General features: G+C 36.2%; 1 protein-coding gene across 5 annotated transcripts in view; it reads left to right on the forward strand.

The window, feature by feature from the left end:
* The window catches only part of HMCN1 (hemicentin 1), a 465,592-nt gene that overhangs the window by 299,705 nt on the left and 139,645 nt on the right, over positions 1–26,242 (forward strand). For all 5 annotated transcript variants that reach the window (XM_087439017.1, XM_004424923.3, XM_087439001.1 and 2 more), the window contains 12 exons: positions 1,485–1,586; positions 2,962–3,138; positions 3,868–4,019; positions 5,138–5,261; positions 9,508–9,683; positions 12,047–12,143; positions 16,352–16,474; positions 17,288–17,449; positions 18,849–19,130; positions 20,181–20,348; positions 24,872–24,985; positions 25,567–25,653. In XM_087439017.1, coding sequence (XP_087295143.1) covers positions 1,485–1,586; positions 2,962–3,138; positions 3,868–4,019; positions 5,138–5,261; positions 9,508–9,683; positions 12,047–12,143; positions 16,352–16,474; positions 17,288–17,449; positions 18,849–19,130; positions 20,181–20,348; positions 24,872–24,985; positions 25,567–25,653 — 1,764 coding nt within the window. The remainder of the gene's footprint in view (positions 1–1,484; positions 1,587–2,961; positions 3,139–3,867; positions 4,020–5,137; positions 5,262–9,507; positions 9,684–12,046; positions 12,144–16,351; positions 16,475–17,287; positions 17,450–18,848; positions 19,131–20,180; positions 20,349–24,871; positions 24,986–25,566; positions 25,654–26,242) is intronic.

Raw genomic sequence — 26,242 nt, forward strand, 5'->3', positions numbered from 1 at the left:
CTATAAATACACATACATACACACATATATACAGCCACACACAATCTGGTTGGGTAATTTTATTTTTCAAATTCTTTCTTAATTTAACTTTATTTTTGTTTTACTACATGGTCAATTTCTGAGAAAATGTACTAAAATATACTACTTTTAAATTTTTCAAATTTTTCTGATTTTAATAATTTTTGCTTTGTTATTCAATGCATAAAGCATTGTCATTATAATGGATTCTTCATGAATTGTAACAGTTTACTCAGTAGAAAGCTTGTTGCTTTGTAGTGTTTAGTGATTTTTGCTTTGTATACCAGTTTGTTAGAAGTTGATGTCATCCTTGTTGTCCTGATACACCTTTGTCCAGCTCTTTCTTTATTGTCAACATTTTTGTAGTTTTTTTATTTGTGCTTTTTATCCATTTGGATATTTTAATTAAAAAAAATAGTATTAGCCCTCATAGTGTTAACTCTTTGTCTATTGAACAAGAAAATGAACTCATTCACATTTATGCCATTGGTTTATATATTTGATTTTATTTCTACCATCTTATTTAGTTCTAGTCATTTTTCTTATTCCCGTGTCTCCTTTCCTTCTTCTCTGTTTTGCTAGATTAGTGGATCAATTGCTTGGTTGTATATGAGGTGGCGGTGAGGGGCTCTAGTGCATTGAATGAGTTAAATTTAGCAAATCTTTAAAGTGTATTTTTTCTATAAACTTCAAGTACTGACATATCTACAGCATATTCTCCAAATAAGACAAGATCTCTAATTTACTTGTAGTTTTTTCATCCTGTCATCCCTCCTATACTCCTTGAGATAGTGTTGAAAACAATGGGCATTTCTGTTGCAAGTTGTTATTTCTTTTACACTATGCCTCTTAGACTTCTTGAATTCCTACTTTACAAATACATTAAATACAAAAGCATTATCTGTGATTATTTAAAGTTGAAAATATAGTTTTCTGTTTTTATTTTAGTAACAATTTAGTTGTAATGTCAACAATTTAATTTTATATCAAAAGAAAAAGAATAATAAACAAGAAAATGATTGTAATTTCTTTGAAATGGTTTAAGATAGCACTGTCCAAAGATAAAGTCAGATATTTTGAGAAATATTGATTTCTCCTTCACTGGAAGTCTTCAAGTGCAATAGATTACTTCTTGTTAAGGCAAGTCATTGTCAGACCAATCAGATTAATTAGAATAAAAACAATACTTCTTTAACTTTCTTTTACTACTCTGCTAATCTACAATTCTAAGGATTTTCCTGTCTGGGCACATAATAATAGATGATCCAGAAAACCTATTAAGATCTTTTTTCATCCTATTCTTCAATTCTACTTAAATCATATACTTTTAGTTTTATTCCAAATATATCAGTGTATATATGTGAAAGAAGGAAATAAGTGCTCATTCCAAAATTCCCACTGAACAAACCATTTCAGGTTAAATACCTTATTTATGTGAATTAATTATCTGTTTGGTCTTCTTACAGAACCACCTAGTCTGGAGGATGCAGGGAAGATGCTGAATGAGACTGTGGTGGTGAACAACCCCATACAGCTGGAGTGTAAGGCAGTTGGAAATCCCGTGCCTGGTATGTTCACTTGTGGACTCTGTAACTTATCAACATTTTAAAATTTCTGGAAATAGCTAAATCTATTTATGAGCATAATATGGCAATTACTAATAAAGGAAAGATTATAGAATACGTTTCAAGAATAAAACATTGATAAGGGTATCATTAGGTGGATGATATTTTTGAATTTTCATAGCTTTTAACTACGTGAAATAATTTACCCATTTAAACAATGCAAAAATATGTGAATAACTAAGTGTCTTGTTCTCCTTATGTGACCACAAAACCCACAGTGATATTTTATATACATTTATGTTGAAAAATATATTTTTATCTAGTCCAAATTGATTATCTTTATAAATCTGTCATTTGATGAGACTATTCTTTTGTTTTGGTGGTCACCCCTGGCAAGTTATTCAGATGAATCAATAATAATATAAATTTTTTGTTTTTGGTGAGGAAGATTGGCCCTTAGCTAACATCTGTTGCCAATCTTCCTCCTTTTGCTGAGGAAGACTGGCCCTGAGCTAACATCTGTGCCCATCTTCCTCTATTTTGTATGTGGGACGCTGCCATAGCATGGCCTGGTGAGCGGTGCATAGGTCTGCACCTGGGATTCGAACTTGTGAACCCCGGGCCGCCCGAAGCGGAGCGTGTGAACTTCACCACCACGCCACCAGGCTGGCTCCTAAATTTTTTGAGGTTAATAGTGTGTATAGTGTTTGGTTTTGATTAGATGTGTAGACAAAATTTTTATAGATGAGAGGACTATAACAACAAAAAGAAGTAGAATTGGGTAAAACTTTGCCATCAAACAGTATCAATACAGGGCTGGCCCCGTGGCTTAGCGGTTAAGTGTGTGCTCTCCGCTACTGGCATCCCGGGTTCGGATCCTGGGGGCGCACTGATGCACCGCTTCTCTGGCCATGCTGAGGCAGCGTCCCACATATAGCAACGAGAAGGATGTGCAACTATGACATACAACTATCTGCTGGGGGCTTTGGGGAAAAAAAGGAGGAGGACTGGCAATAGATGTTAGCTCAGAGCCGGTCTTCCTCAGCAAAAAGAGGAGGATTGGCATGGATGTTAGCTCAGGGCTGATCTTCCCCGGAAAAAAAAAAAAAACAATGTCAATACATTAGAGATAATAAAAAGTATTATTTTTATAAATTTGTTTCAGGTCTCTTATGTTGGCTTGGCTATTCAAGTTTTTCTTAGGGTTACCTCCTCCTAAAAATCAACCCTAAAGAGAGATTTAAACAGATTAACCTCGAATGATGAGCATAAGAATAAAGCAATTGTTACTATTTTCGTTAAGCTCCAATTTAGTATATATATTGAGCTTTTAAAAGAAAAATTTTAAATAGATGGGCTTCTCCTCTTCCCCTTGCAGCTATTACGTGGTACAAAGATAATCGTCCACTCTCAGGTTCCGCCAGTGTGACTTTCTTGAACAGAGGACAGATCATTGATATTGAAAGCGCCCAGATCGCAGATGCTGGCATATATAAATGTGTGGCCATCAACTCAGCTGGAGCTACAGAGTTATTTTACAGTCTGCAGGTCCATGGTTAGTACTCCTTCTCCTAGATTCATCCTGGGGTAGAGAAGCATGCAAAATGGTTAAGTGCTTCTATAAAATTCTAGTGTAAAATTTAACAGTGTGTTATTGTCCTTTTTATTTAAGGGAGCAGTGTTCTAAAGCTGATAAACTTTTTTGTTTCCTGATTCCTATTAAAACGCTCTATTTTCACATGCTGCCTGACTTGTTTGCTTTAGATGAGTTGTTGAAATAATCATCAACGATCTTATCAGCTAATGACAATAGTCCTGTTTGTAAATATTGTCTATCAGAATCATAGGTATTAGTCAAAGAAATGTTTCCAAGTTATTATCTCTAATATTGCTTTTAAGAGGAATTGGTAGTTAACATACTAGAGTGGATACAGTGAAGGGAGACACACACACACACTCAAGCCTGGAAATCAAGAAATAAAAATCCACTCTGGCATTAAAAACTGGATTTCCTAAACAAAGTAGCGAAACCCTCTTTTCCTCATCTGTAAAATGGAGAAAATGATAATTGCCCTACTTACCTCACAGGATAGCTGTGATTAGAATCTCAAATAAGAGATGTGAAAAACTTACCAAAAAAAAAACAAAACCACACACACACACCCAAAATGCACATGTAAAAACATATTACTGTGGATTTTACATGTAGTTTTCATCATTTTGATATGAAGTATTCTGTGATATTAACACATCTTACTTTTATTTATTTTTTTATTCCTTTCAGTGCCCCCGTCGATTTCTGGCAGTGATAACATGGTAGCAGTGGTGGTCAATAACTTGGTGAGGTTAGAATGTGAAGCCAGAGGTATCCCTGCCCCAAGTCTGACGTGGTTGAAAGATGGGAGCCCTGTCTCTAGTTTCGCTAATGGGATACAGGTACTGTCTGTGATTCATTAGGTGAAATCAATACAGGTTATTCAATATAGGAAGTACAAACAGTAAAGCCGTTAAAGAGATTTGGAGAATAAGGAGTCACAAATGTTATCCAGAAATGTACACATATATGTCCATAAATCCCATGGACACACAATTGAGATTTCTAAACAATTCATTAAAAGCTCAGTATATCTTAGATTTCCCTTATGTCATATGTAGCAGTATATTTGACCATTTATTTTAGATACTTTCTACCACCCCCCCCATTCCCTACCAACACCACAAGAGGTGCCTTACACAAAAAAATGTTCATCAACACCGAAAACAAGAATTTACATTTAAATGTCTGGAAATAGTAATGAATCAGAGAACTATATAGAGTATAATTAATTCTACAAAAACATCAAGTAATAAAGTAAGAAAAATTATAAAGGCAACATTATGAGAAATGATATTTGAGTCTGAGAAAAACATTTAAGTGCTTTACACTGACTCAAAATTAAAAATACAGAAACATAGATCTCATTTAAAGTATACTTAATTTTATTTTGCCCAGCAGAGACCATAGTTCTCCCACCATTCTACTTCTTTAGCCTTTCTTGTAAATCCAATGCTTGCAGAATTTGGGGTCATAAAAGATTCAGAGTTAATGTCAACATTTTAAAGTTACAACTAGATTGGGATAAAAGGGCAATGAATGTGACTAATTAATTTATTTGACTGCTACTTTGCTGTTAATTTTAACTTCTTACTAGTTTTCCCAATGAAAAATTAGAAGGAGGATTAGCTCCTCTTATTCCCACTCCTTCTCATCTTTCTCCCCCAGTGGCTGTCTCTCTCTTTGTGGTAATTATGGATGAAATTGGATCTTCACTTGATCCTGTAAATAGAGACTTGTTTTCAGTGGTTATTACCAAGGTTGGTTCTAGCCTTTCAGTCTTCTTCCACAGAGAAGATGAGAAGAGGATTAATTGATGTTTGCCCACTTTAAAATATCCAAGTTGAAATCCTTCTAAAGGCAACTGTCAGTTGATCACCCTCAGAAAATAAGAGAAAAAGTCTTTACACCTACCATCTCAGGGAGCATGTTGTTTATTTAGCTTTCTTATCATTGATAGGTTCTTTCTGGGGGCCGCATCCTAGCATTGACCAGTGCACAAATCAGTGATACAGGGAGATACACCTGTGTGGCAGTGAATGCTGCTGGGGAGAAACAAAGGGACATTGACCTCAGAGTATACGGTGAGACATTTTAATAATTATTTCTGCCCTGTTATAGCTGTGTTTAAGTTCCAAGATCTTTGAGGAAGTTCAGGGAAGTTTTGTCAATAAAGAACTATGAACAATAGAAATGATATTACAAGATTAATTTAAATCAAATTCCCCCTTTCTGCCTTATATTTGACTTGAACTAATTTTCCTTTTTTAAAGTTCTGAGAAATTAAAATACATACATCCAGCGTTTAGGGTGTTGGTTTTATGGAGTACTCTGAAGAACAGGACTGTGGACACCAGCTGTGCAATTTGGAAGACATGATCTTCTCACCGAAGCAAGCATCTCTTCAAGTAGCTCTCTTGATCTATTCTATTCAAAGCCTTGATTTTATTACTTTTTAATTATATTTACAGTCAGCATATTTTGTAGTCAATACAATGTCTATGAATTAAAGGCTATTTGAGAAGCAAAAGTTAAACTAAGCATAAACTTTAGACAAAACTTAAGAGTTTTTTCCCCCTACCGATGATGCAGCTGTAAGGCACAAAAGAGAATGTCTGATTCCGTCACAGCAAAAGGCCCCCGGAATGAAGTCGAGGCCTCATTGGCCTTCATTCATAGATTACACTTGTCATTCCACATTTAGTGTACCTTTGCATTTAGAACTCTTTCAGGCTTCTTTCAGGGTCTTGTTTGTATTGTATATCTTGGTTCATGGAATAGTGAATTTGTTTCTTCTGTGACCCCTCAAAGAGGATCTGTTTAATGAGACCTTCTCTTCTCAGTCTTACCTCACTTCCAAATAATTCACTCCTATTTAAAATATATTACTTATTCTTTTTTATCTCCAAACCATGTGAGTTGATTTCTCTTTTTAAGTTTGCCAAAAAATGTAATTATTACAAATAACTTATATAATCTCATAATTTTTAATAGAAAGGCCCCTTGTTACAACATGGATACCATACATGTCTACTTAAGCTAAAGAATCCCAGTTGGCATCAGGAGTCGACCAAAGCGCTCTCTATACATCCCTCTTTTCTATTGCTTCTGCGGTTGACATGAATCTGTATCCAACCTCCAGTTGTGCTGGTGCTCTGTGCCTGAGATAACAGATCAGTATAAATGCCCAATCCCAGGGAATCTAATTCCTTCCCTTAATGGGTCCCTTTTACGCTTTATGAAGAACTGAAATGCTGCCAATCTAAAATATCCTTAGAGAATGATTCATCAATCAACCTAAGTATGTGACACAATAGCTCCTTCAGTCATTAGCAAGCAAGCAGAGAGGGGACATTGGTATTCACTGGGTTTTAGTCAGCAGTGAAAATCTGGATTGGCTCCTTCCATTTCTACATTGGTTAGTCTCCAAAGTGGACCTGGTACATGATAGAGAGTTGATATTTTCCAGGAGTTATAAAGATGGGCATCACTGTTTTTTATTATTTGCTAAATACTTGCATACCACCCTTTTAGTCTGAAAAACAGGATCTTTCCTCTGTCAAATGGCTAGCTAATTTGTTCATATGTTTGAGAATGTGGGTATGTGTTTAGCATTTGAAATATATATGCATAGCAAGCTACTAAGAGGTGTAAAATTAAAACAGACTTTTAATCTGAAATTAGTTCCCAATCTATGCTTCATTATTGGTATTATTTCCATACGTTATATTCCTATATTTGTAGTAGCAACCTTGGCAATCTTGTGTCTAATTGGAGCCTAATGAATATGTATCCCCAGAGCTAAGTCCCCTTCAGGTTTACATTGTAGAGTGTGGGGGTGGTAGGAGGGATAGACAGGGGGTAAAATAGCTTTTCCTACAGTTACAAGAGTAGTTCATTAAATATATTTCTTCCTGGTATAAATTCAGAGTATATTTTCCCATATTCTGAGGTGCTGAAACAAAACAATTGACTTTTTAAATGTTTTGGATTCCTGTAGTATCTTTTCTTCAGACTTCAGCTCAGAGAACTTTCTTAAGAGATCGTACATTCTCCTGTGTCTCAGCAAGTATAGCCCTTCTGATTTTGGTAATTAAATTTAACAAGTATAGCGCGTAGGATGAGAAACAGGCACAACACCCCCGTTCCTAAGCAACGGAACCGCAGAACAAAATAGGGAGAACATCTAAGGAAGTTGAGGATCTAAAGGGTGGAAGCTCGTTCTCTTCTCAGACTAAACAAAGAGTTGTGAATGAAAGACAGGACAGAAAAAATAGATGTGTTTTGGTAATATATATCCTTGGCTGTAATTAGATTTGCTTTAATTTATGTTCCTTAAGAAACAAATACTCTATTGTTTCTGCATTTTTCCTCCCAATTTTAAAAATCTGTTTTCCTTTTAAACTTGATTCAACTCATTTAACTGTAAAAAAAAGTAATCAAAGGAAAAATATTTGGAAATAAATTAGCGTCTGCTTCTTGAATTGTTTTTGACTTCTATAAGCAATCATAAAGAATTCATGCTCTTTTGTAAATTCTACAAATAGTCTAAGATAAACAAATTTTAATGCAGTTATGGTACTTTTTTGTCCAATGAAACCAGACTTTACCTGAAATTATTTCCAAGCTGTGAAATCAGCTATTCTATTTATGGCTTTCTAGGCTAAGACTGGTGAATGTATCTGTTTTCATAATATCTTAGAAAGTGGCACTAATTGTGCTGATTTTGCTAGTATTATAGGAGTTATAGTCTCAAAAAAGACTGGTTGTGTATCTTTTATCTAATGTATCACATATTAAAAACAATCCCACTGTTTGCTGTTCCCTATGGATTACTTTATCAAGAGCCACATGTCTGTGTGTGCTATTAAATTTAGCAGATTGGGCATCACGAATCTCTGAACAAATGCTCCATTGGTCTATTCCAGCCATTGTGCATGGCATTTCTTCCTTTAGCATCAATTTCTTTGGATTCAGCACAAGTCCTACATCCAGAAACAGCACAATAAAGTGCTCTCTGGTTCATATGCCTTTCCCCCTGTAGAAGACACGGTAGCAGAGAAACCTCCTGGGTGCAGAAACACAATGTTACTAGTCAAAGTCTGTTGCGTTCATTGTCATTTTGCCACTTGCTGCAGTGTCAAGCCTGAAACAATGGCTAATGGACTATAATAACACTCCTTACCACAAAAATCTTATTTTACCACAGCATATGGAGAGTCCCTTAGGATTTATTTCAATGCAACTTAACCTTTCTTGTTAAAAAAAAATACTACAAGTATGGTAAGTTTCCTACAATCCTGAATAGTTATGGGATTTAGTGAGAAGTGGACAAGGAAATTCCCCTCTCTGCTTTTTCGGAGTGGCCCTTTTATAACAGGCATGATTTCATCATTGGTTTGTGTTTTTTGAATTATTGTAAACACAGGCCTGGAAGAGTCCTTGAGAGGTTATGGAGTCCACCCTCCCATTCTTGGCAGGACTGTACCTAAGCCGTCTGAGACAAATGATTATTTCCTCTATTTTTTAATATACCCAAGGGAAGGAGATTCCTTACATTTCTCCAAGGACACATTTCAGCATCTGACAAGGCTTATAGCCAGGGAATTCCAATTTTAATCTCATTAAAATTTCAACTCTTTTCCTTTTTTTATATACAGCTGGTCCACCGATTTAATTGTTTGTTCTTTACTATGTCATTTATCCCACATAGTCTTTATTCCATAGAAAGTTGACAAGGCACCGTGGAAAACCAAAAACAGCTCTAAACTGTGAGTCAGAAGACTACTAGCTTTGCTACCAATGAGTCATGTTATTTTAAATAAGCTATTATCTGTCATCCATCTTAGGTTTTATACACTGTGAAGTAGAACTTGATGATCTCTTTCAACTCTTTTTGTTTTGCCTCTGTGTCTATGAAATTTATTTTATTTCACAAAAAATATAAATAAATATTGGAAGTATATTTGCTTTTAATTCGTTGTTAGTTCCAAAATATTTCATGAGTGATTTATTGCTTTGAAAATCTTAAGCGATAACATCCAATTCAAGAAGTTTCTTAAATGCGTACTTGGTGAGAACTTCCAGTTACGAAACGTTTTTTAAGTGAAAGGTTAGTGAAAACTATTTCTGTTCAAGAGGAACACATTAATCAGTGATTTAGTAATACTTGATTCTGAACCAAATGATGCAAAGAGGGTATGTTAGAATTATTGTCATCCTACATCTTAAAAGAACTAATAAAGTTATCCGGTGTATGTCCTGATGATTAATAAAGCTAAGAGTGTGCTGGCCTGTTTTATCCTGAGGGAAAACCCATCTTTTACTTAGTTGCACCAAATATTATGGGAGAAGAACAGAACATCTCTGTCCTCATTAGCCAAGCTGTGGAGTTACTGTGTCAAAGTGACGCCATTCCCCCGCCTACCCTGAGTTGGTTAAAAGATGGCCGCCCCTTGCTGAAGAAACCAGGCCTCAGTATCTCTGAAAATGGAAGTATGTTAAAGGTAAGGCTATAGATTCATTTACTTCTTCTTATATTATTCCTAAGCTCATGACTTTGGTATTACCCCTATTAAACTTGCCTGTCTTTTCAAGTGTCCTACTAATTTCATCTTGTAAAATTCTAGGAACTCTTTTATTAATGAGGTTTGTAACATTTTTAAATTTTATGTTTAGTAAGATTTAAATATATAATTGTCTATACATATATGTAGCCAGAAGCCATCCAAAAAACGCTTCTAGGAAAATATTATGGAAATATTCTAAGGAGTTCCTCATCTTCAGTCATTCAGCCAATCAGCAAATACCCATTCTAGGTGCTCTGCATGGGGATGTGAAAAAGTATAAGACACACTTCCTGCCCTCATTGTCTTCCAATTTTGCATAAATATATGAAAAATTAATTAACAGTTCAGTTGAAAAATGCAATTAAGTACTGTAAGTCTGAGTTAATTACCAAGTGGATGGTACAGACAGTACATTTTGGAAGGATAGCCAAAGATGAGGCTATAGTTGCCTGGAGTAGTTGAAAGGCTACTTGACTTTTTATGGGTAGATGGAACAAAAGGCCTGATTCAGGAAAGCAAGTAAGCTAGCGTGGCAGAAACAGAGAATTTAACAAAGTGAATATTTAGAAATAATGTTGACAAGGTCGATTTGAGTAAAATAAGAGGTAACATTGAAAGCCAGCCTAAGAAATTAGGATTCAGGAAGCCAGTAGACCATTGGATTGTTTATAAAATCCTTATAATAACTCTATTGAGAAATTGAAAGAATGGCTAAGTAATCTGTACACGGTTGCTAAGTGGCAGAATGGGATTTGGGTACGTGAGGATAGCTTCAGAATCCATGCTACTAACCACTATAGCACACAGCTTCTTGGTAAAGGAAGGTTATTACTGGCAAACAAAGAGAGTTTTGAGAAATGGATGATGGGTGTCAGCACATAGGAAGCTGAGAAGCTTACACGAGGAGGACAGAAGCATGGGAGACAGTGGGAGAGAGCGTGAAGGTATATGTTGGAGGCAAGAGGGTGGAGACCTTGGGAACTATTATCCTGTAATAACGGAGCTGGTGAGGAAGGAAAGGCCAGAATCACTGATGGAGGAAAGTATGATATGTCACTTGAGCTATGTAATGGAAAAAAAAAAAGAAAAAGGCACTGCCCATGCTCAGAGGCAGAGCCCAGGGTTCTAAAAAGCAGCTGGTAGAATTGTCAAACCTCAGCTCTGACTGAGTGATAGAGGGAGACAATTTTATGAACACAAGCCCCAGCACTGGTAGGGGAGAGCTATGCGTGATGAGAACTGTCTTAGCAGATTTCAGTGAGTATAGAAGTTCATTTCTTTAGAGCACAGATCCCAATAGGGTTGGGAAGCCAGGAGAGAGGTGATGGTGGAGAAATGCTCGGATCCATTGCATCTCCACCACGGAAGCCAGCCAGGCACCCTGGAGTGTGCAGGTCCCACTGAGGAGCGTAGGGAGAAGACTGTAAAAATGAAAACGTTTAATGCACCCCTGCTATACTAAGCACTTTCAATGATAACTCCAGTTCCAATGATTCTCCCTCTTTTGCATGTTTTCACAATTTATTGCCCAGTTATTTAACAATCAATCACATACTGTTTGTTGCACCTCTTATATTATCTTGAATTATTTTTTATACCTTGTCTATTCTTAAATTCTTTTGTTGTGTTCACATACTTTATATTCTCAACTAGATTGTAAACTTAAGTCATAAATATTATACTTCTTGTAACTTCTGCCACAGTACCTGGTACAGGGTCCTCAATAACTGCTGGATGGTCAATGAACGAATGATGAATGAGTATTAATGCGTGTTGCAGATAAATACATGGAAAATATTTACTGATATTTAATTATCTACCAAGCACCAAACTGGGTGCTAGGAGATTGAGACTAATTGAATATAATACTTGGCTTGAAGAAGTTTACAAACCCAGTATGGGAGAAGATGTAATAAATCAATAATAAGGGTTTTATTTTACTGAACAATATCCTGGATGTATAAAGATTATATATTTTAAAGCCCTAAATAACTTATTCAGAAATTAATTGTGATTTTTTTTGCTGTTTTATCTGAATCATATTTAAAAGGCCTTTTTAGACCTTTAACCACTAATATTAATCAGATTGAAATATGACGTAGATGAAATTTGTTGAATCTTGATAAGTGTTGAATGTGGGTGATAGGCACATACATCCATTTTACTATTCTCTCTACTTTTTGTATATTTGAAAATCTTCAGAATACAGATGAAAAATAAGAGATAAATAACATTAATATAAAAGTCTCAATTACTTATGAAATAGAAACTGTGGTTTCAAAGCACAATTTTGTTTTCAGATTGAAGATGCTCAGGTTCAGGACACTGGTCGTTACACTTGTGAGGCAACAAATGTCGCTGGAAAAACTGAGAAAAACTATAATGTCAACATTTGGGGTAAGTGTGATCAGCCCTTGTCAAGCAAACAATGCAGCATGTGGTTTAACCTTTTACTCTTTGTGTCGATTCTTAAAATGACATCCACCTAACTAAAATTCATCATAATGTATAGATGGATATATACTAATTAATATGTTTAGATGATTCTGAACTGTCCTGAGTATCATTTGTATAATTAATTAAAGAGTAACTTTAGATTGACTTCTTGAACCTAAACACATTAGTCACTGTAACTTTGATGTAGGACTGTTCTCCTCTCCTGCCTGCGTAATATGTCCTTTAGCTTCTACAACCAGGATCTTTAATGATTGAGCCTTCTCCACGAGCAGAGAGTAGGTTGGTCAAGTGAAAATAAGTCAAAAGGCCAAATTATGTATGTGAATTATGTGGGTTTGTGAGAGACAGAGAACACATGCACTTGTAGGTGGGATACTGGATTACTATGCTGACCAGTGTGAAAAAGATATCCTTGCTTGAAATTTTACTATTTGTTACTAATTAAGGTAATTCTCAAGAATAATCACTTTTACTATATTGGCTATAGTTGTCTGCTAATTGTTAAAAAGTGCTTCTATTTCCCGTATATTCACCTTTATTTTAAATACTTCTTTAAATTCGTGTATAATATATTAAGCCCTCTTAATTTTGATTGTATTTGTTTAAACTTTTTAATTATTAAGATAATGAGCTGAAACTTACCTTTGATTATAAAAGTTTATTCCAAAACACGTTTTAAAATAAAGATAGGTAGAGGAAATAATTTGATTCCAAAGGAGAACAAACATTTTTTAAAACTTTAAAAGCATGCATTTGGGGCCAGCCCCATGGCTTAGCGGTTAAGTGCACTCTCCATTACTGGTGGCCTGGGTTCAGATCCCGGGCGTGCACCGACGCACTGCTTGTCCGACCATGCTGAGGCGGCATCCCACATACAGCAACTAGAAGGATGTGCAACTATGACATACAACTATCTACTGGGGCTTTGGGGAGAAAAAGGGGAAAAAAAAAGGAGGAGGATTGGCAGTAGATATTAGCTCAGGGCTGATCTTCCTCACACACACACACAAAAAAAGCATGCATTTATGTAGAAAATGACTTAATTTGTAAATCATTATTATCAAGTAAAAAAATAGTGAGGAAGATTGTGAGAAGTGCTATTATTCACCCTGTAAAAGGGTTAATTTACTGTTAAATAGTGAATTTACTATGTAATAGAATTATATTTACTACATATTAGTTATATATCATTAGCTTCTGTTCCTACCTCCTTCCATCCTTTTTCTCCCATCATTTTTCCTTTCCTTCCTTTCTCGTTTCTTTCAAGTGGGAAAAAATATTCATATAACACCCACTATAGACACAAGCTGGGTGTTATCAAGTAAAGGTTGAAAAAAAGAAAAAAAGACAAATTTGGAGTGATGATCAATTAGAAAGTGAGGTGAAGAATTTATTTTTAAAATGCTATGTTGGAGATACCTGTAGACTGTCCACATGAAGCTATCCTCCATGCAGTCAGAAATACAAGCCTGTAGTTTAGGAGAGAGAGAGAACAGTTAAAAACATAAGGTTGGAGACATGAGTGTATATGTAGCAGTTGAGATTCCTTAGGGACAGTAAAAAGACTGTCTATGGAAGAGTACTGTGTAGAATGACTCTCATGTGTACCATATAAGAAGGGAGACAGAAAAAGAGACCCCAGATGGGAAACTGAGAAGGAACAGTCAAAGAGATAGGGAGAAAACTGGGTAAAACTTGTGTCATGGAAACTAAGGACAATGGTGTTCTCAGAAAAAGAACACAGACAGCAAATAAGTGGGAGCTGAATGGATGGGTGGGTGAATGAATGAGTAATGTCACATATTGCAGAGAAGTCAAATTAGACATGAACTACAAAGTGTACTTTACAAATGAGTAGATCAATGCCTCTTAAAGAAAAGCAATTTAATAGAGGAAAACAGAATGCAGTAGATATAAGAATGAATGATAGCGGAGAGAAAGTTGAGATGTCAGGATGGATTCACTCAAAAAATATTTATGATGTGCCTCTGTGTTCTTGGCACCATGCCACTGGTAGGCATAGAGAGGTTAATGAGAAAGACAATTAACTTGTTCACACAGAACTTATAATCTACTAGTATAGAAATATCTTTCAAGAGTCAATTAAAATTAAATCTCCTAAGGGCTATCATAGGAGGTTTTGTGGGAAGACATATCAGGGACTTGTGACATCTAATTGAGATTTTAAGAATGAGTAGGTAATAGTTCTGTGAAGAGGATGGAAACATTACAAAGACCTGGAGAATACTGTGTTCAATGAACCGAACGTCATTCACTATGGAGCCTAGTGTGGTGCAGAAGAAAGTGAGAAGATATTAGGTTGGAAAGGTTAAAAAGGGGCATATTGAAGAGAGTCTCTAAAGTCAATTTGAAAAGTATGGATTTGATTCTGAAGGTGATACAATACCATTAAAGGAATTTAAAGGAGGATTGGAGTGTTCAGATCTGTATCTTAGGAAGAAAGCACATAAACTCTAGAAGTAGTTAAGAAATTGAATTAATAGGATTAGTTGATTAGATGGAGCAATGTGGAAACAAGAGTAAAGGATGGATGTTGATGTGGGTTGGCCAGTTGGGCCGTATGGACAGTAGTGTCCTTCGCTCAGAGAGGGAACAAAGGCGGCTGAGTTCAGTTTTAGGCAAGTCAAGTTTGACAATGTCTCTCAGTCATCCAAGTTGAGATGTTCAAGTAGTCAGATATAAAAGGCTAGATCTCAGAGGGGGTCTGCATTACAGATACAGGCTTGCAAGTATTTGTATTAATGGAAGCCAGGGGAGTAGAGGAGGGTGGAGTTTAGATTGCAGATCGTGAATTTATAGTGGTGGCAGTCTGTGTAATTGTCATTTTCTTCTGTGGAACTTTTCATCTATGGTATAGCTGTTGACAGAGTAAACTATAGGATTCATCCAGAGTAAGGGTGTTGCCAAATAGAAAGGGCAGTGGTGCAAAGCAGTTGAGAATATTGGCAAAGGAGTAGTTGAAATTATTGATCATGAAATCTAAGCTGGATAGAGAAGTCAGTAAACAAAAGAATAGCTTCCCTAGATTGGGATGCTTCTGAGAAGTGAAAGAATTTGAGATTAAATTAGGTCAATAAATTGGGAATAATTGAGTAAAAAAACCTACTAGGGTAGAACAGTTGTCAGAGAGTGGCCTAAATTTATAGGAGAAATATTCTAGATGATGAATAGGGTATGGCCTCTGATGGAGAAAGGGATGAGCAGATAAGGAACTGAGTAGCAAAGGTGTTTCAACTGATGACACATGTAGATATTGAGTTCATACAGAATGATGGCAGGTCTTCGTGTGAAGAGGAAGGATAAAAACAAGTACCAAATTGTTCAATGAATGGAAAAAGAATGCCGGGTTCACAGATGGTGGTAAGAAGGAGAAAGAGAAGTAATTTGGTGGCATGAGCCTCGGAGGACTAGAGGCTTTCATGGGGGTGGTTGAACAATGACTGGAAGCTGCGTTAGGAGGTGAGGAGGATTCTCCCGCTTCTCAACTCCCAGAAGCTTGGGAACACAAGCATCTGCCACCTGATGGATGGTACTGCAGCCAGAAGTGTCTGTGGGGAGAGTTCAGCCAGCAGTTGCAGACTCAGACTTCTCTCTTTGAGAGAAGCCTGGGTAGTCAGGATTCACTTTGAAGGGTCCAAGGAGAACCTGGAGGCCAGTGGGGAGGCAGGTTGTGCAATCTAGAATAGGTAACATGTCTGTTTCTTAGATCAAATTCCTTGCCTCTGTTCTTCACTATATGTTATATGCCTGATGTTTTCCAGTTTTGTTCAGCATCTGAGATATCAAAGCTAGCCAGGCACAAATGACTGGGTTAAGTTTAAACTTGGTACATGCCTTAATTTTTTGGTGCAAGGTGTCTAAATATCTATACTAGATCACCTTCTTTTTATGCCATTCTGAATATTTTGATAATTAAGTTTCTATCTGTGAAAATAGGAAGTCCGCTATTAGGCATTTATTCTACATCTTATAGTTGACTTTTAATGTGGTGTTGATATGTCAATCTCAAGTGCTAATTATTTTCTTGTGTCATTTGAGTGGGAACTTTTTTTTTATGTGTAAAGTGTTAGGAAAATTTCATATTAAATAGGTGTAAAAACAGTACTTCTTTTGTTTTTGTTTTCCAGTACCACCAAATATTTATGGTTCTGATGAACTTGCTCAACTTACAGTCATTGAAAGGAATCTTATTAGTCTGTTGTGTGAATCAAGCGGTATTCCACCCCCAAATCTCATTTGGAAGAAGAAAGGTCAGTTTTCATCATTTGACATTTATAAAATTACATGTAAATATTAAATGAATTTATATTTTATTTGGCAAACGTCAGTTTGTTAACAAACGTTCCTGAGGTTTGCATACTAAAATACTAGACAGCATAATTGCGGATTTATATTAAATGTGCAACATGTGTTACTTCTACACTATCCAGCTCAAAATCTTCAGTTCGAGACTAACTGCTTCCCAGAAAAAATGAATTTTCTTCATTCGTTGTTTTTTAATTGGATGCATTGTAGAGCAGCTATAATGATCAGGAATCCACCATTGAATAAACTATTTTTTCTTCTTTAAAATAGGTTTAAAAATTATTTTCTAAAGCAAACATTTTTGCTGTCTTTGTGGCAGTTTTGTCGTGTATGTTAAGACTGAATTCGGCAATTGAACAGATTTTCAATTTATTCGTCAACAAATACTTATTTATGTCTGTTAAATATCAGACAGATCATGTAAATTTTTAGCTGATTTAAAAAATAATTTTTCTTTTACTATCTTAAGATTTTATTTTGTTTTTCTAAGCATGTTTTCTTTCGAAGGCAATATTCATTGAAAGAAAAATTTGCAGAAGATAATCTTGATAAACAGCTCGTCCGCCTCTTCCGCCTCCCTTTTTTCCCCCTTATTTCTCCTCTGCCTCCTTTTTTTGTGTAGGATATTTTACAGTGTCATCTGCCTTTTAGGTGCTTGAACAAGGAAGTAAATAAATAAGTATGTATTCTCATCAGAGCATGGACGCAGAATGCCTTATATTTTTGCTTCATATTCTGCCATTTGGTTTTCCTTGCAGGCTCCCCAGTGCTGGCTGATTCTGCAGGGCGAGTCAGAACCTTATCAGGAGGCAGGCAGTTGCAGATTTCAATTGCTGAGAGATCTGATGCAGGGCTCTATACATGTGTGGCATCGAATGTTGCTGGAACCGCAAAGAAAGACTACAAGCTGCAAGTTTACAGTAAGCTATTGATTAGCCAGGCTTTGGCACAATTTTCTTTTAAATCTTTCCATCCATCCCTTTTATTTTTTCTTCATATCTTTAAGATTCATTTAAACTAGTAAGGTCATAATATACCTGTCGTAAAACCCACAAATTTAAACTGTGCTCACATAAACAGAGAGCAAGTACTTATATCTGGCTGTTACTTATTCATCAGTATAGCTGTCCACTCTGCATCAGCTTGCCGATGGCAGACAATCAATGTGGCTGTGATTTGTTGGGGGCAGGATAGTGAACATGTGGAGCTGGGAGGAATGGCATTGTACCATAGGGTATATTTACAATATGTAAAAATATCTCATTTTAAAGAATATTTAATTTGTATAAGATTTTAATAATTTGTATAAGATTTTAAAGTCTTTAAAATATTTACATCATCTCATTTAATCTTTGCATGAGCTGTGATCTGAGACAAAACTATTGCCTCCATTTTGCGTACGTGGGAACTTAAACCCAGAGAGGTTTCCATGACAGACTGAGGTCATGTGGCTTGTGTGTAGTAGGGCTGGCACTGGAACACAGGATTACTAACACTGGCCCATTTTTCTTCCCACACACATATGTATTAGAGTTGGTCTAATTGTCTTTCTTGGAATCAGTATCGGTTAGGTGCAAAGTTACAGAATAACTGGCGATCAGCGGCTTAAACAAGTAGAGGTTAATTTTCTCACATCAAGAGCAGCCCGAGATGGCAGTCACTGGAGTTGATCAGCACTTTATTCATATCAGGATGGGAGATCTAGCATTCTCCTGGCCCTTCCTTTGTGGTCTCAAGATGGTTGCTGCAGCTGTAGCATCAAGTCCACATTGAAGGCAAAAAGAAGAGGAAGAAGTGGTATCTCTTTTACCAAGAGAGCAAAAAATCCCTCTCACCCCCAGCAGACCTCTGTTTAGATATTGCCGGCCTGAATTGATTCATGTGGCCACCCCAATTTTCAAAGAAGACTGAGAAACAGTCTCAGCTTTCCCAGCTCCTATAGTGGAAGGTAGAAGGAAGAAAGGAATTCGTAACAGACACTGGGTCATGAGCGAGGCTACCATGTCTATTTTATTAGTACTAGGAAGACTTCTGTTAATCAGAGCTACTAATGGTAAGTTCAGATATTTGTATAACTTTTCCAAAGCAGGGAAAGCAGCAAACACAGCATTCTTTCCTTGCTGTGTTGATAGCTTTATTTTAGGTATGAATCCATTTAGAAACATTGGAGAATTCCACTTTTCAATGTAGCAAAGCCATGTCTATTAGTCCTGGGTTTCTTCTTTAGTAGCTAATTTTTCAACATCAAACTGAATTTAACTTTGGCTGATGCAAGTGCCTATGTAAGACTTGACTCCTAATTTTTTCATTTTTTTCCAGTTCGACCAACTATATCCAATGGTGGCAGCCACCCTACTGAAATTATTGTAACTCGAGGGAAGAGTATTTCCTTGGAGTGTGAGGTGCAGGGTGTTCCTCAACCGACAGTGACCTGGATGAAAGATGGCCGCCCCTTGACCAAGGGAAGGGGAATGGAAATAATGGATGAAGGTCGCATCCTTCAGCTGAAGAACATTCATGTATCTGACACAGGCCGTTATGTGTGTGTTGCTGTGAATGTAGCAGGAATGACTGATAGAAAATATGACTTAAGTGTGCACAGTAAGTATAAAGAGCCTCAATAAGTCTGTTTGCTGAGTAATATAATCTCTGGCATCCTGGATGGGAGATGTGGGCCTTGAGTGTTGAGTATTTTTTTTCTAGTCTATTATTTTCTACATATGCACCTAGATCATCTCTAGATCAGTCTCATCACGTATCCTTCTATGCCTGACCTCTCATTTCTTAGCTTGCTGAAATAAGCATATATTGGATATTCTTTAGGATAGTAAAATGGATAATTGTCTTTTTCAAGTACTTTTGGTCCAGTGCTATCCCAAGTAATATTCCTTGATTCTGTGTTTTCCAAATTAGCTGTCTTGTCTAGTGTAAACCTGGGTTTCTTAGAGTTTACTGACTCAGCATCAGTTGGGCATGAGTTGTACTGAAGTCAGCTTTAATATTCTAATTAATGAGCTGTAAATGACAGTAGGAATAGACCAAACATACATGTACTTGGGGACACCTATTTGTATGCATACAATTTGAAATGTAATTTTTAAATCTATAAAAACAATGGTAAATTTAATAGATATGGTCTTATAACTTGAATCCAGTTAGCGCGTACACGTTGTTCAGTATTTATATCCTGTAGGTTGCAGCTTATGTGTGGGCCAAAGCTAAAGAAATCAGAATATAAATGAGAAAAGGAATCAATCTTAAACATCTTTTTGTTAGATTACTTTTAATTTTTAGGATTAGAATTATTTATTATAAAATCCTGCCTATAAAAAGGTCATGAATCCTTTTAGAAACTTACCAGAAAAGATGAGTGACTCAGAAAATCATTCACTACTATTAGAATAACAATATGAAAGTCATTTACTGCTATTAGTAAGGAAGAAGTGACATTTTTACTTCCAGGCATGCCACACTAAAAATAGTAATAAATAATGATGATGATGATGATGATAATAATAATTAGCTCATTGTTGTGATTTGACCAGAAAATGGAAGTCTTATTATTAACAACAAGCTATTTAGGATTTAGGTGTGTGATGTGTATTAGCTACCCTCCTTTCCACTTCTTATTTGTTTTGTTTTGTCTTACAGCCCCTCCAAGCATCATAGGAAACCATGAAACACCTGAAAATATCAGTGTGGTGGAAAAGAACTCAATGTCCCTGACTTGTGAAGCTTCAGGAATTCCCCTACCTTCAATTACCTGGCTTAAAGATGGGTGGCCCATCAGCCTTGGCAGTTCTGTGAGAATTCTCTCAGGTATTAGAAATTCTCATAGCCTGATAATCTAGTTAGCTTCCTGTGGTCACAATTTCTCCTTAATTTCTCATTTCTTCGTGTTTTATTTTTCTTTTTGATCTACTGCTTACTGTAATACCCACTGATCATATTAAGAGAAAAATATTTGGAAGGACATCAGAAGCTATATGAAAATGGGAAAAATCGCTAAATATCTCTAGATCATTTTTAAAAAGAAATCTTGGCACTTGCTTATTACTTAAATCGTGGGGATATCAGAGCATTCATGCTACAGTGAGTACCAACCAATTTGAGAAGTGAAGAATAAAAAGAAGTACTGAAATTGAAACCAGAGTCTAGAGAGTGAATGATGGTATCTCCATAATCAAGTATTTTAATTTATTCATGACTCTTATCTGAGTGAGTTTTGTATTTCCAGGATGGGATAGTTTCCAGTGAGCTAAGACTTGATCATTATTGTAAAGGAGGTACTCAGCTTATTCCTTATCTAATTGTGTAGGAAAATCTATTAGCTTGTCCTTTATGGATCAGTGTGAGTGTGGAGAGAGGTGTCTTGGGACGTGCCACAGGAATCTGCACTTGCACCCTTTCAGTAATGACTTGGATACAGACTAAGAAAATAATCTTGCCAAGTTTGTGGTTAATAAAAAGCTCAGGTACTTAGAAGAACACCTAATGTGTGAGTGGAGGCATCTGAATTCAAACACACCTCACACTGGAACTTTTGAGTTAAGCCTAACAAAATGCAAGTTAAATAGACTCACGTACTTATATTCAAAAACCTGTGATGAAAATCAGGGTGAGATATAGCTGCAGAATTCTTCATATGAAAAGATGTCTAAATTGTGTTAGTTACTCAGTATGCATTAACAGTGTAACGTGGTTATCAAGAAAACAAATGAGATATTTTGCCACATTAATAAAGCATATTTTTACCAATAGGAAAAGTGAGAGACCAGTTGTACTCTGGAATTAATTTACTTGTTAGGAAGACTAGAAGAAGGATTTATTGACAATATTTTCAAAGGAGGGGGTAACTATGATGGTAAATGATAGCAAAATAATTTATATGTCTGATTGTATTTAACCTGGAAAAATAAACCTTATGTAACCTTATCGTTACATAGTGAAAATTAAGTTTAAATACTTGGAGAGCCATGATGTAGAAAAGGATTGTGTTGGTTCTGTCTAGTTCCAGAGGTTAAAAGTAATGTCAGTGTCTGGAAGATTCTAGGGACAGATTTGGGTCTGAATATAAACAACTTAAAAAATATTTATATTGTTTAAAGTCAAGATAAGCTATTTTAAGAGGTAGGGAGGCCGGCCCCGTGGCTTAGCGGTTAAGTGCGCGCGCTCTGATGCTGGCGGCCCGGGTTCGGATCCCGGGAGCGCCCCGAGGCACCACTTCTCCGTCCAACGCGAGGCCGAGTCCCACGTACAGCAACTAGAAGGATGTGAACCTATGACGTACAACTATCTACTGGGGCTTTGGGGGAAAAAAACTGAATAAATAAAATCTTTAAAAAAAAAAAAAAAAAAAGAGGTAGGGAGCTCCCTGCCCCTAAATTTGTTCAAACAAGGTTTAAATTCCCGTTTTTGCAGGCTTTTTCGGAAAATATCCTTTCCTAGTGACTGAATTAGGTCTGAGTAACCTAAGATGCCTCTGTTTCTTCAAGATCTTGGCTTATAAATGATAAGGGCTTGATGAGGAATGAATATTGCTATAATTATTATATTTATTGTCTATAATACTCACTAGATTTCTGACCTCAGGTAATTTACTTAACTTGGCTGACTTTAGTTTCTTCACTCGTGAAGTGATGATATTAATAGTATTTGCTTCTTAGGGTTTTTGTAAAGATGAAATGAGTCAGGGGGCCAGCCCCGTAGCTGAGTGGTTAAAGTTCTGTGTGCTCCGCTTTGGCGGCCCAGGTTCGCAGGTTCGGATCCTGGGCGTGGACCTACATCACTCACCAGCCATATTGTGGTGGCGTCCCACATACAAAACAGAGGAAGACTGGCACAGATGTTAGCTCAGGGCTAATTTTCCTCAAGCAAAAAAAGAGGAAAATTAGCAATAGATGTTAGCGCAGGGCAAATCTTCCTCAGCAAAAAAAGATGAAATGAGTTAATGTATGTAAAGCATTTAACACAGTGCCTGCTTATATGGTAGGCACCCGGTACATGTTTGTCGTTATTGCTGTGGACAGCCTGGTAAAAGGTTTAGGTCTCCCTGCCCTGGGAAACTTTCCTATTTCCTTACTATGATGCTTTCGTTTTTATAAGACTCCCAGTCTCCGTTGGTCCTAGGAAATGCATACTGATGGCAAAGATTTTGTTACGATTGGGTTACCAAAAAGCTGAACACATTATCTTCTTGTCTTGAAATTATTCCTCATATTTTTGGCTTATTTCTTTTCAATTCTCAATTGTTGAAAAAGTAGAAACTCTTTTTAAATATAATAACTACATCAGGGCTCATGGAAATGAAAACGGCAAGATAGAGTGATGCACTCTGGCTTATTATAGATTTATAGGAGTAGTGTTTTGGTTTTATTTAGTTTATTTATTTATTTATTTATTTATCTCCAGCTGCTTGACTTGCAGCTGGAGATCCCTGAGCGAATACACTGAAAGTGTTTCACCTTGTGGCGCTGCCAAAGAAGTCATTCAGTTTTACAGTCTGAACATGTGTATTGTGCAATAGATGAATGAGAATCAAGTGAATGGCGCATGACTTGCTTGTTCCTCGGTCTGCTGCACACTTCTGTTTCATTAAGATTAGTCCTCCTGAGACTTTAAGTACAGCTTTCCTGAAAGCAGTATTTATTGAAGGCTCTATTATTGTTATGAAGTTATCTGCCAAGAACAGATAGCTGCTATAAAACTTTAATAGGCACAAGGAATGTCTCCATTTAAGTATAACTTACTGTTGGACCCTTTTTTGTTTTTCACTGGAGTAAGTGAGAGGAAGGAAGCAAAGAGAAAAGAAAGATCATAAGACTTGTGAGGCTGAGGTTTGCAGAGGCAGCAATGACTCTTGAAAGTTGTATTATTTTAATATCTCTCAACCAGAATCATAGTATGGTCTCACTAATCTGAAGTAGTAGTGAGTGCTTAAATTCTTTCCTGATTAACATAAGTTCTTGACATGTTCAAATAATTTCTGTATTCCACTTTGCTTAGTACTTAAATTCAGTTGGAAAAAAAGACTGAATTCAGGTAATCAGCTTTGTTTGTCTAAGTAAGATACTACTAAGTTCACATTTCAGTGGGTTGAGGATGGGAAGGTTGCTTATAGGAAAATCTCAGAGACAGCTTGTTGTGTTTATAAAAACAGACGACAGATGGCAACTCCTGACAAATCTAGATCCAGGTGAATACTTACATGAACATTTCATGTTTAACCATTTCAGTTTTTAGTTCCCATTCAGGGTACCAAGCAAAAATATACCGGGTAGAAAATTATTACCAAATCTAAGAAATGATTTACATTTTTTTCTTCGAATTTACTTCTCAAACGGTTTTGAGGACTCTTCTCTCTCAGTGCATCTCTTAGTTCTCTGCAGGCGTTGTTTCAGTGTCATTTGCTGGCTCCTCTTCCTTTGTCCTTAAGTGGAGTTTCCCTCCAAATCACACCCATCTGCATATCAGAGTTCCACTCTCAGTCTACATGCATTTTTTGGATGAGGAATCTTTCTTCATTACGTAGAAGTTCAAAATATAAAAAGTAACAAAAGCAGAGTTGTGCTAGTAAATGAAATGACCTCCATAAACTGTGATATAAATAATTCTAGGATTCCATAAAACTCCATTGAAAACTGGTTGTCAGTCTTCATGGTTTCACCCATCCCTTATAATTGATGTCATCCCAATCCGGGTTGCTGGTCTAGTCCTCCTTCTAACATTCCCATTTCATATGTTCAGTGGAAAACTGGGAATCTTTTCCTAAACATACTGTCACAGTTGTCTTTCTAAAGCACAAATCAGATCATGCACTTGTTTTTTTTACATACTTCTATAGCCTTTAGTGAACACAAAAAAGTCTAGATTCCTTCGCATAGCATTCAAGGGCCCACAGAATCTGGCTGTGCTCCATCTAGTCTCATCTCGCACTGTTTTCTCCACCTGCTCTGCTTTAGGTGCCATAGCTCACATCTGCTTTTTACCTCTATATCCTCGTTCATGCTCCACCTACAATGGTGTCTCTCAACTCCTCTGTCTGTTAAACTAGACTTACCTTTTAAGATTATGTAGAAACATCACCTCTTTGAAACTCCATTTCTTGCTTGCTGTCACCTAGCATTGTATTTATTTTCTTGTCCATTGAACGAGAAAATTCTTCTGAATTGTGTATCTGTTTCATACAGGTGTAAAATGTGATTTTTTAAAAAGCTTGACATAAATACATTTTAAAGGCCTTTGAAGTGTATTGATTAAATTTTCCCTAAATTGAGCATTACATGGACAACTTGTAAAGTTACAGGTTTCTTTTTGAGTCATCTGGTGGTTTACTTCTCCAGGAGGTAGGACTTTGCGGTTGATGCAGACCAGAATAGAAGATGCTGGCCAATATACTTGTGTCGTAAGGAATGCAGCTGGTGAAGAAAGAAAAATCTTTGGGCTTTCAGTATTAGGTATTTATATAATTTGCAATATCTAGAAAAAAATCTAATTGGCTTCAATACATTCTGGAAGCAGAGTTAAAATTTATCTACAGCTTGATCTCACATTTATGTTTTCTTTGGCCCCTGGACTGTCACTCTTGGCAAGACTTAAATGTTAAATGGTGTGGATGTAATCAGTTGAATTAAAATGGCTGAGGTGCCATGTCTTGTCAGTTCACAATTGTTCAACAATATTGTAAGACTGATAACTTGTTTAATGTGAGTGCTTATCAGACTTATACTGGGAGAAATAAATGTGTAATAAATGTTCTTACTCATTGACTTGTTGACATTTTTATTCAGACTTTATGATTTACATTACAATAAAATTCACTATAATTGAATTCATGACCTATAACTTTATAATATATCTTAAAATTAGAATTGATCAGAATAGTGTTATGACATTATCCTAGTAAACAAATAATAAGAATCTGGGGGGTTTGTGTTAAAGGTTATAGCTTAATAAAAATATAAACATAGATGCCTATAAAATAACACCCTGTTAGAATTGCTACTTTTTCTGTTTTTTTATTTTGTTTTGTTTCCAGTACCACCTCGCATTGTGGGTGAAAATACTTTGGAAGATGTGAAAGTAAAAGAGAAACAAAGTATTACATTGGCTTGTGAAGTGACAGGTAAGGAGCTCAGCTCTTGTACTTCTACTGTCCCCCACTCACTGATTATTCATTACCTCCACTATATATCTTAATTAGTGGAGAAAAAGTCAGGCTACTATAATAAGCATTTGCTATTGAATTGTAGTCCACTATAGCTGGTAGAAGAGTAGGATGAAATCTTTCAGATTCTGTTGAGGTAAAAAGGAAATTCCCACCCTGAAGAAAGGAAAGAAGGGAGGGAGGGAAGAGAGAGGGAAAGGAGAAGAAAGAAACATTGGTCTTTTCTTTCAATTCAATAAATTATTCTTTGTTTTTAATTCCACTTCTACTTGTATGTGGGGTTTCCTGCCATGTTTCATCTTATTTTCTCTTTCCTGCCCTTTGTTTGTAACTTCTTTTCCTTTTCCTGTTTTCTTACATTTCATTTCAAAGAAATAGGTAGGAGTTTTGATGGAAGGATGGCATTATTGATAGTAGAGTTTACCCAAGAACAATATTCTTACCTTTTGTTAACATGTTTGCCTATTACAAAGGGAATGGAGGCTAGTAAAGATAACAATGAAAAATTTTAAACCAATTTCATCATCTTTACCAGTGGGTAAGTGTG

Source organism: Ceratotherium simum, chromosome 2 (genome assembly GCF_057802395.1).
Source record: "Ceratotherium simum simum isolate JZ-2026a chromosome 2, ASM5780239v1, whole genome shotgun sequence".
Classification (NCBI taxonomy): domain Eukaryota; kingdom Metazoa; phylum Chordata; class Mammalia; order Perissodactyla; family Rhinocerotidae; genus Ceratotherium; species Ceratotherium simum.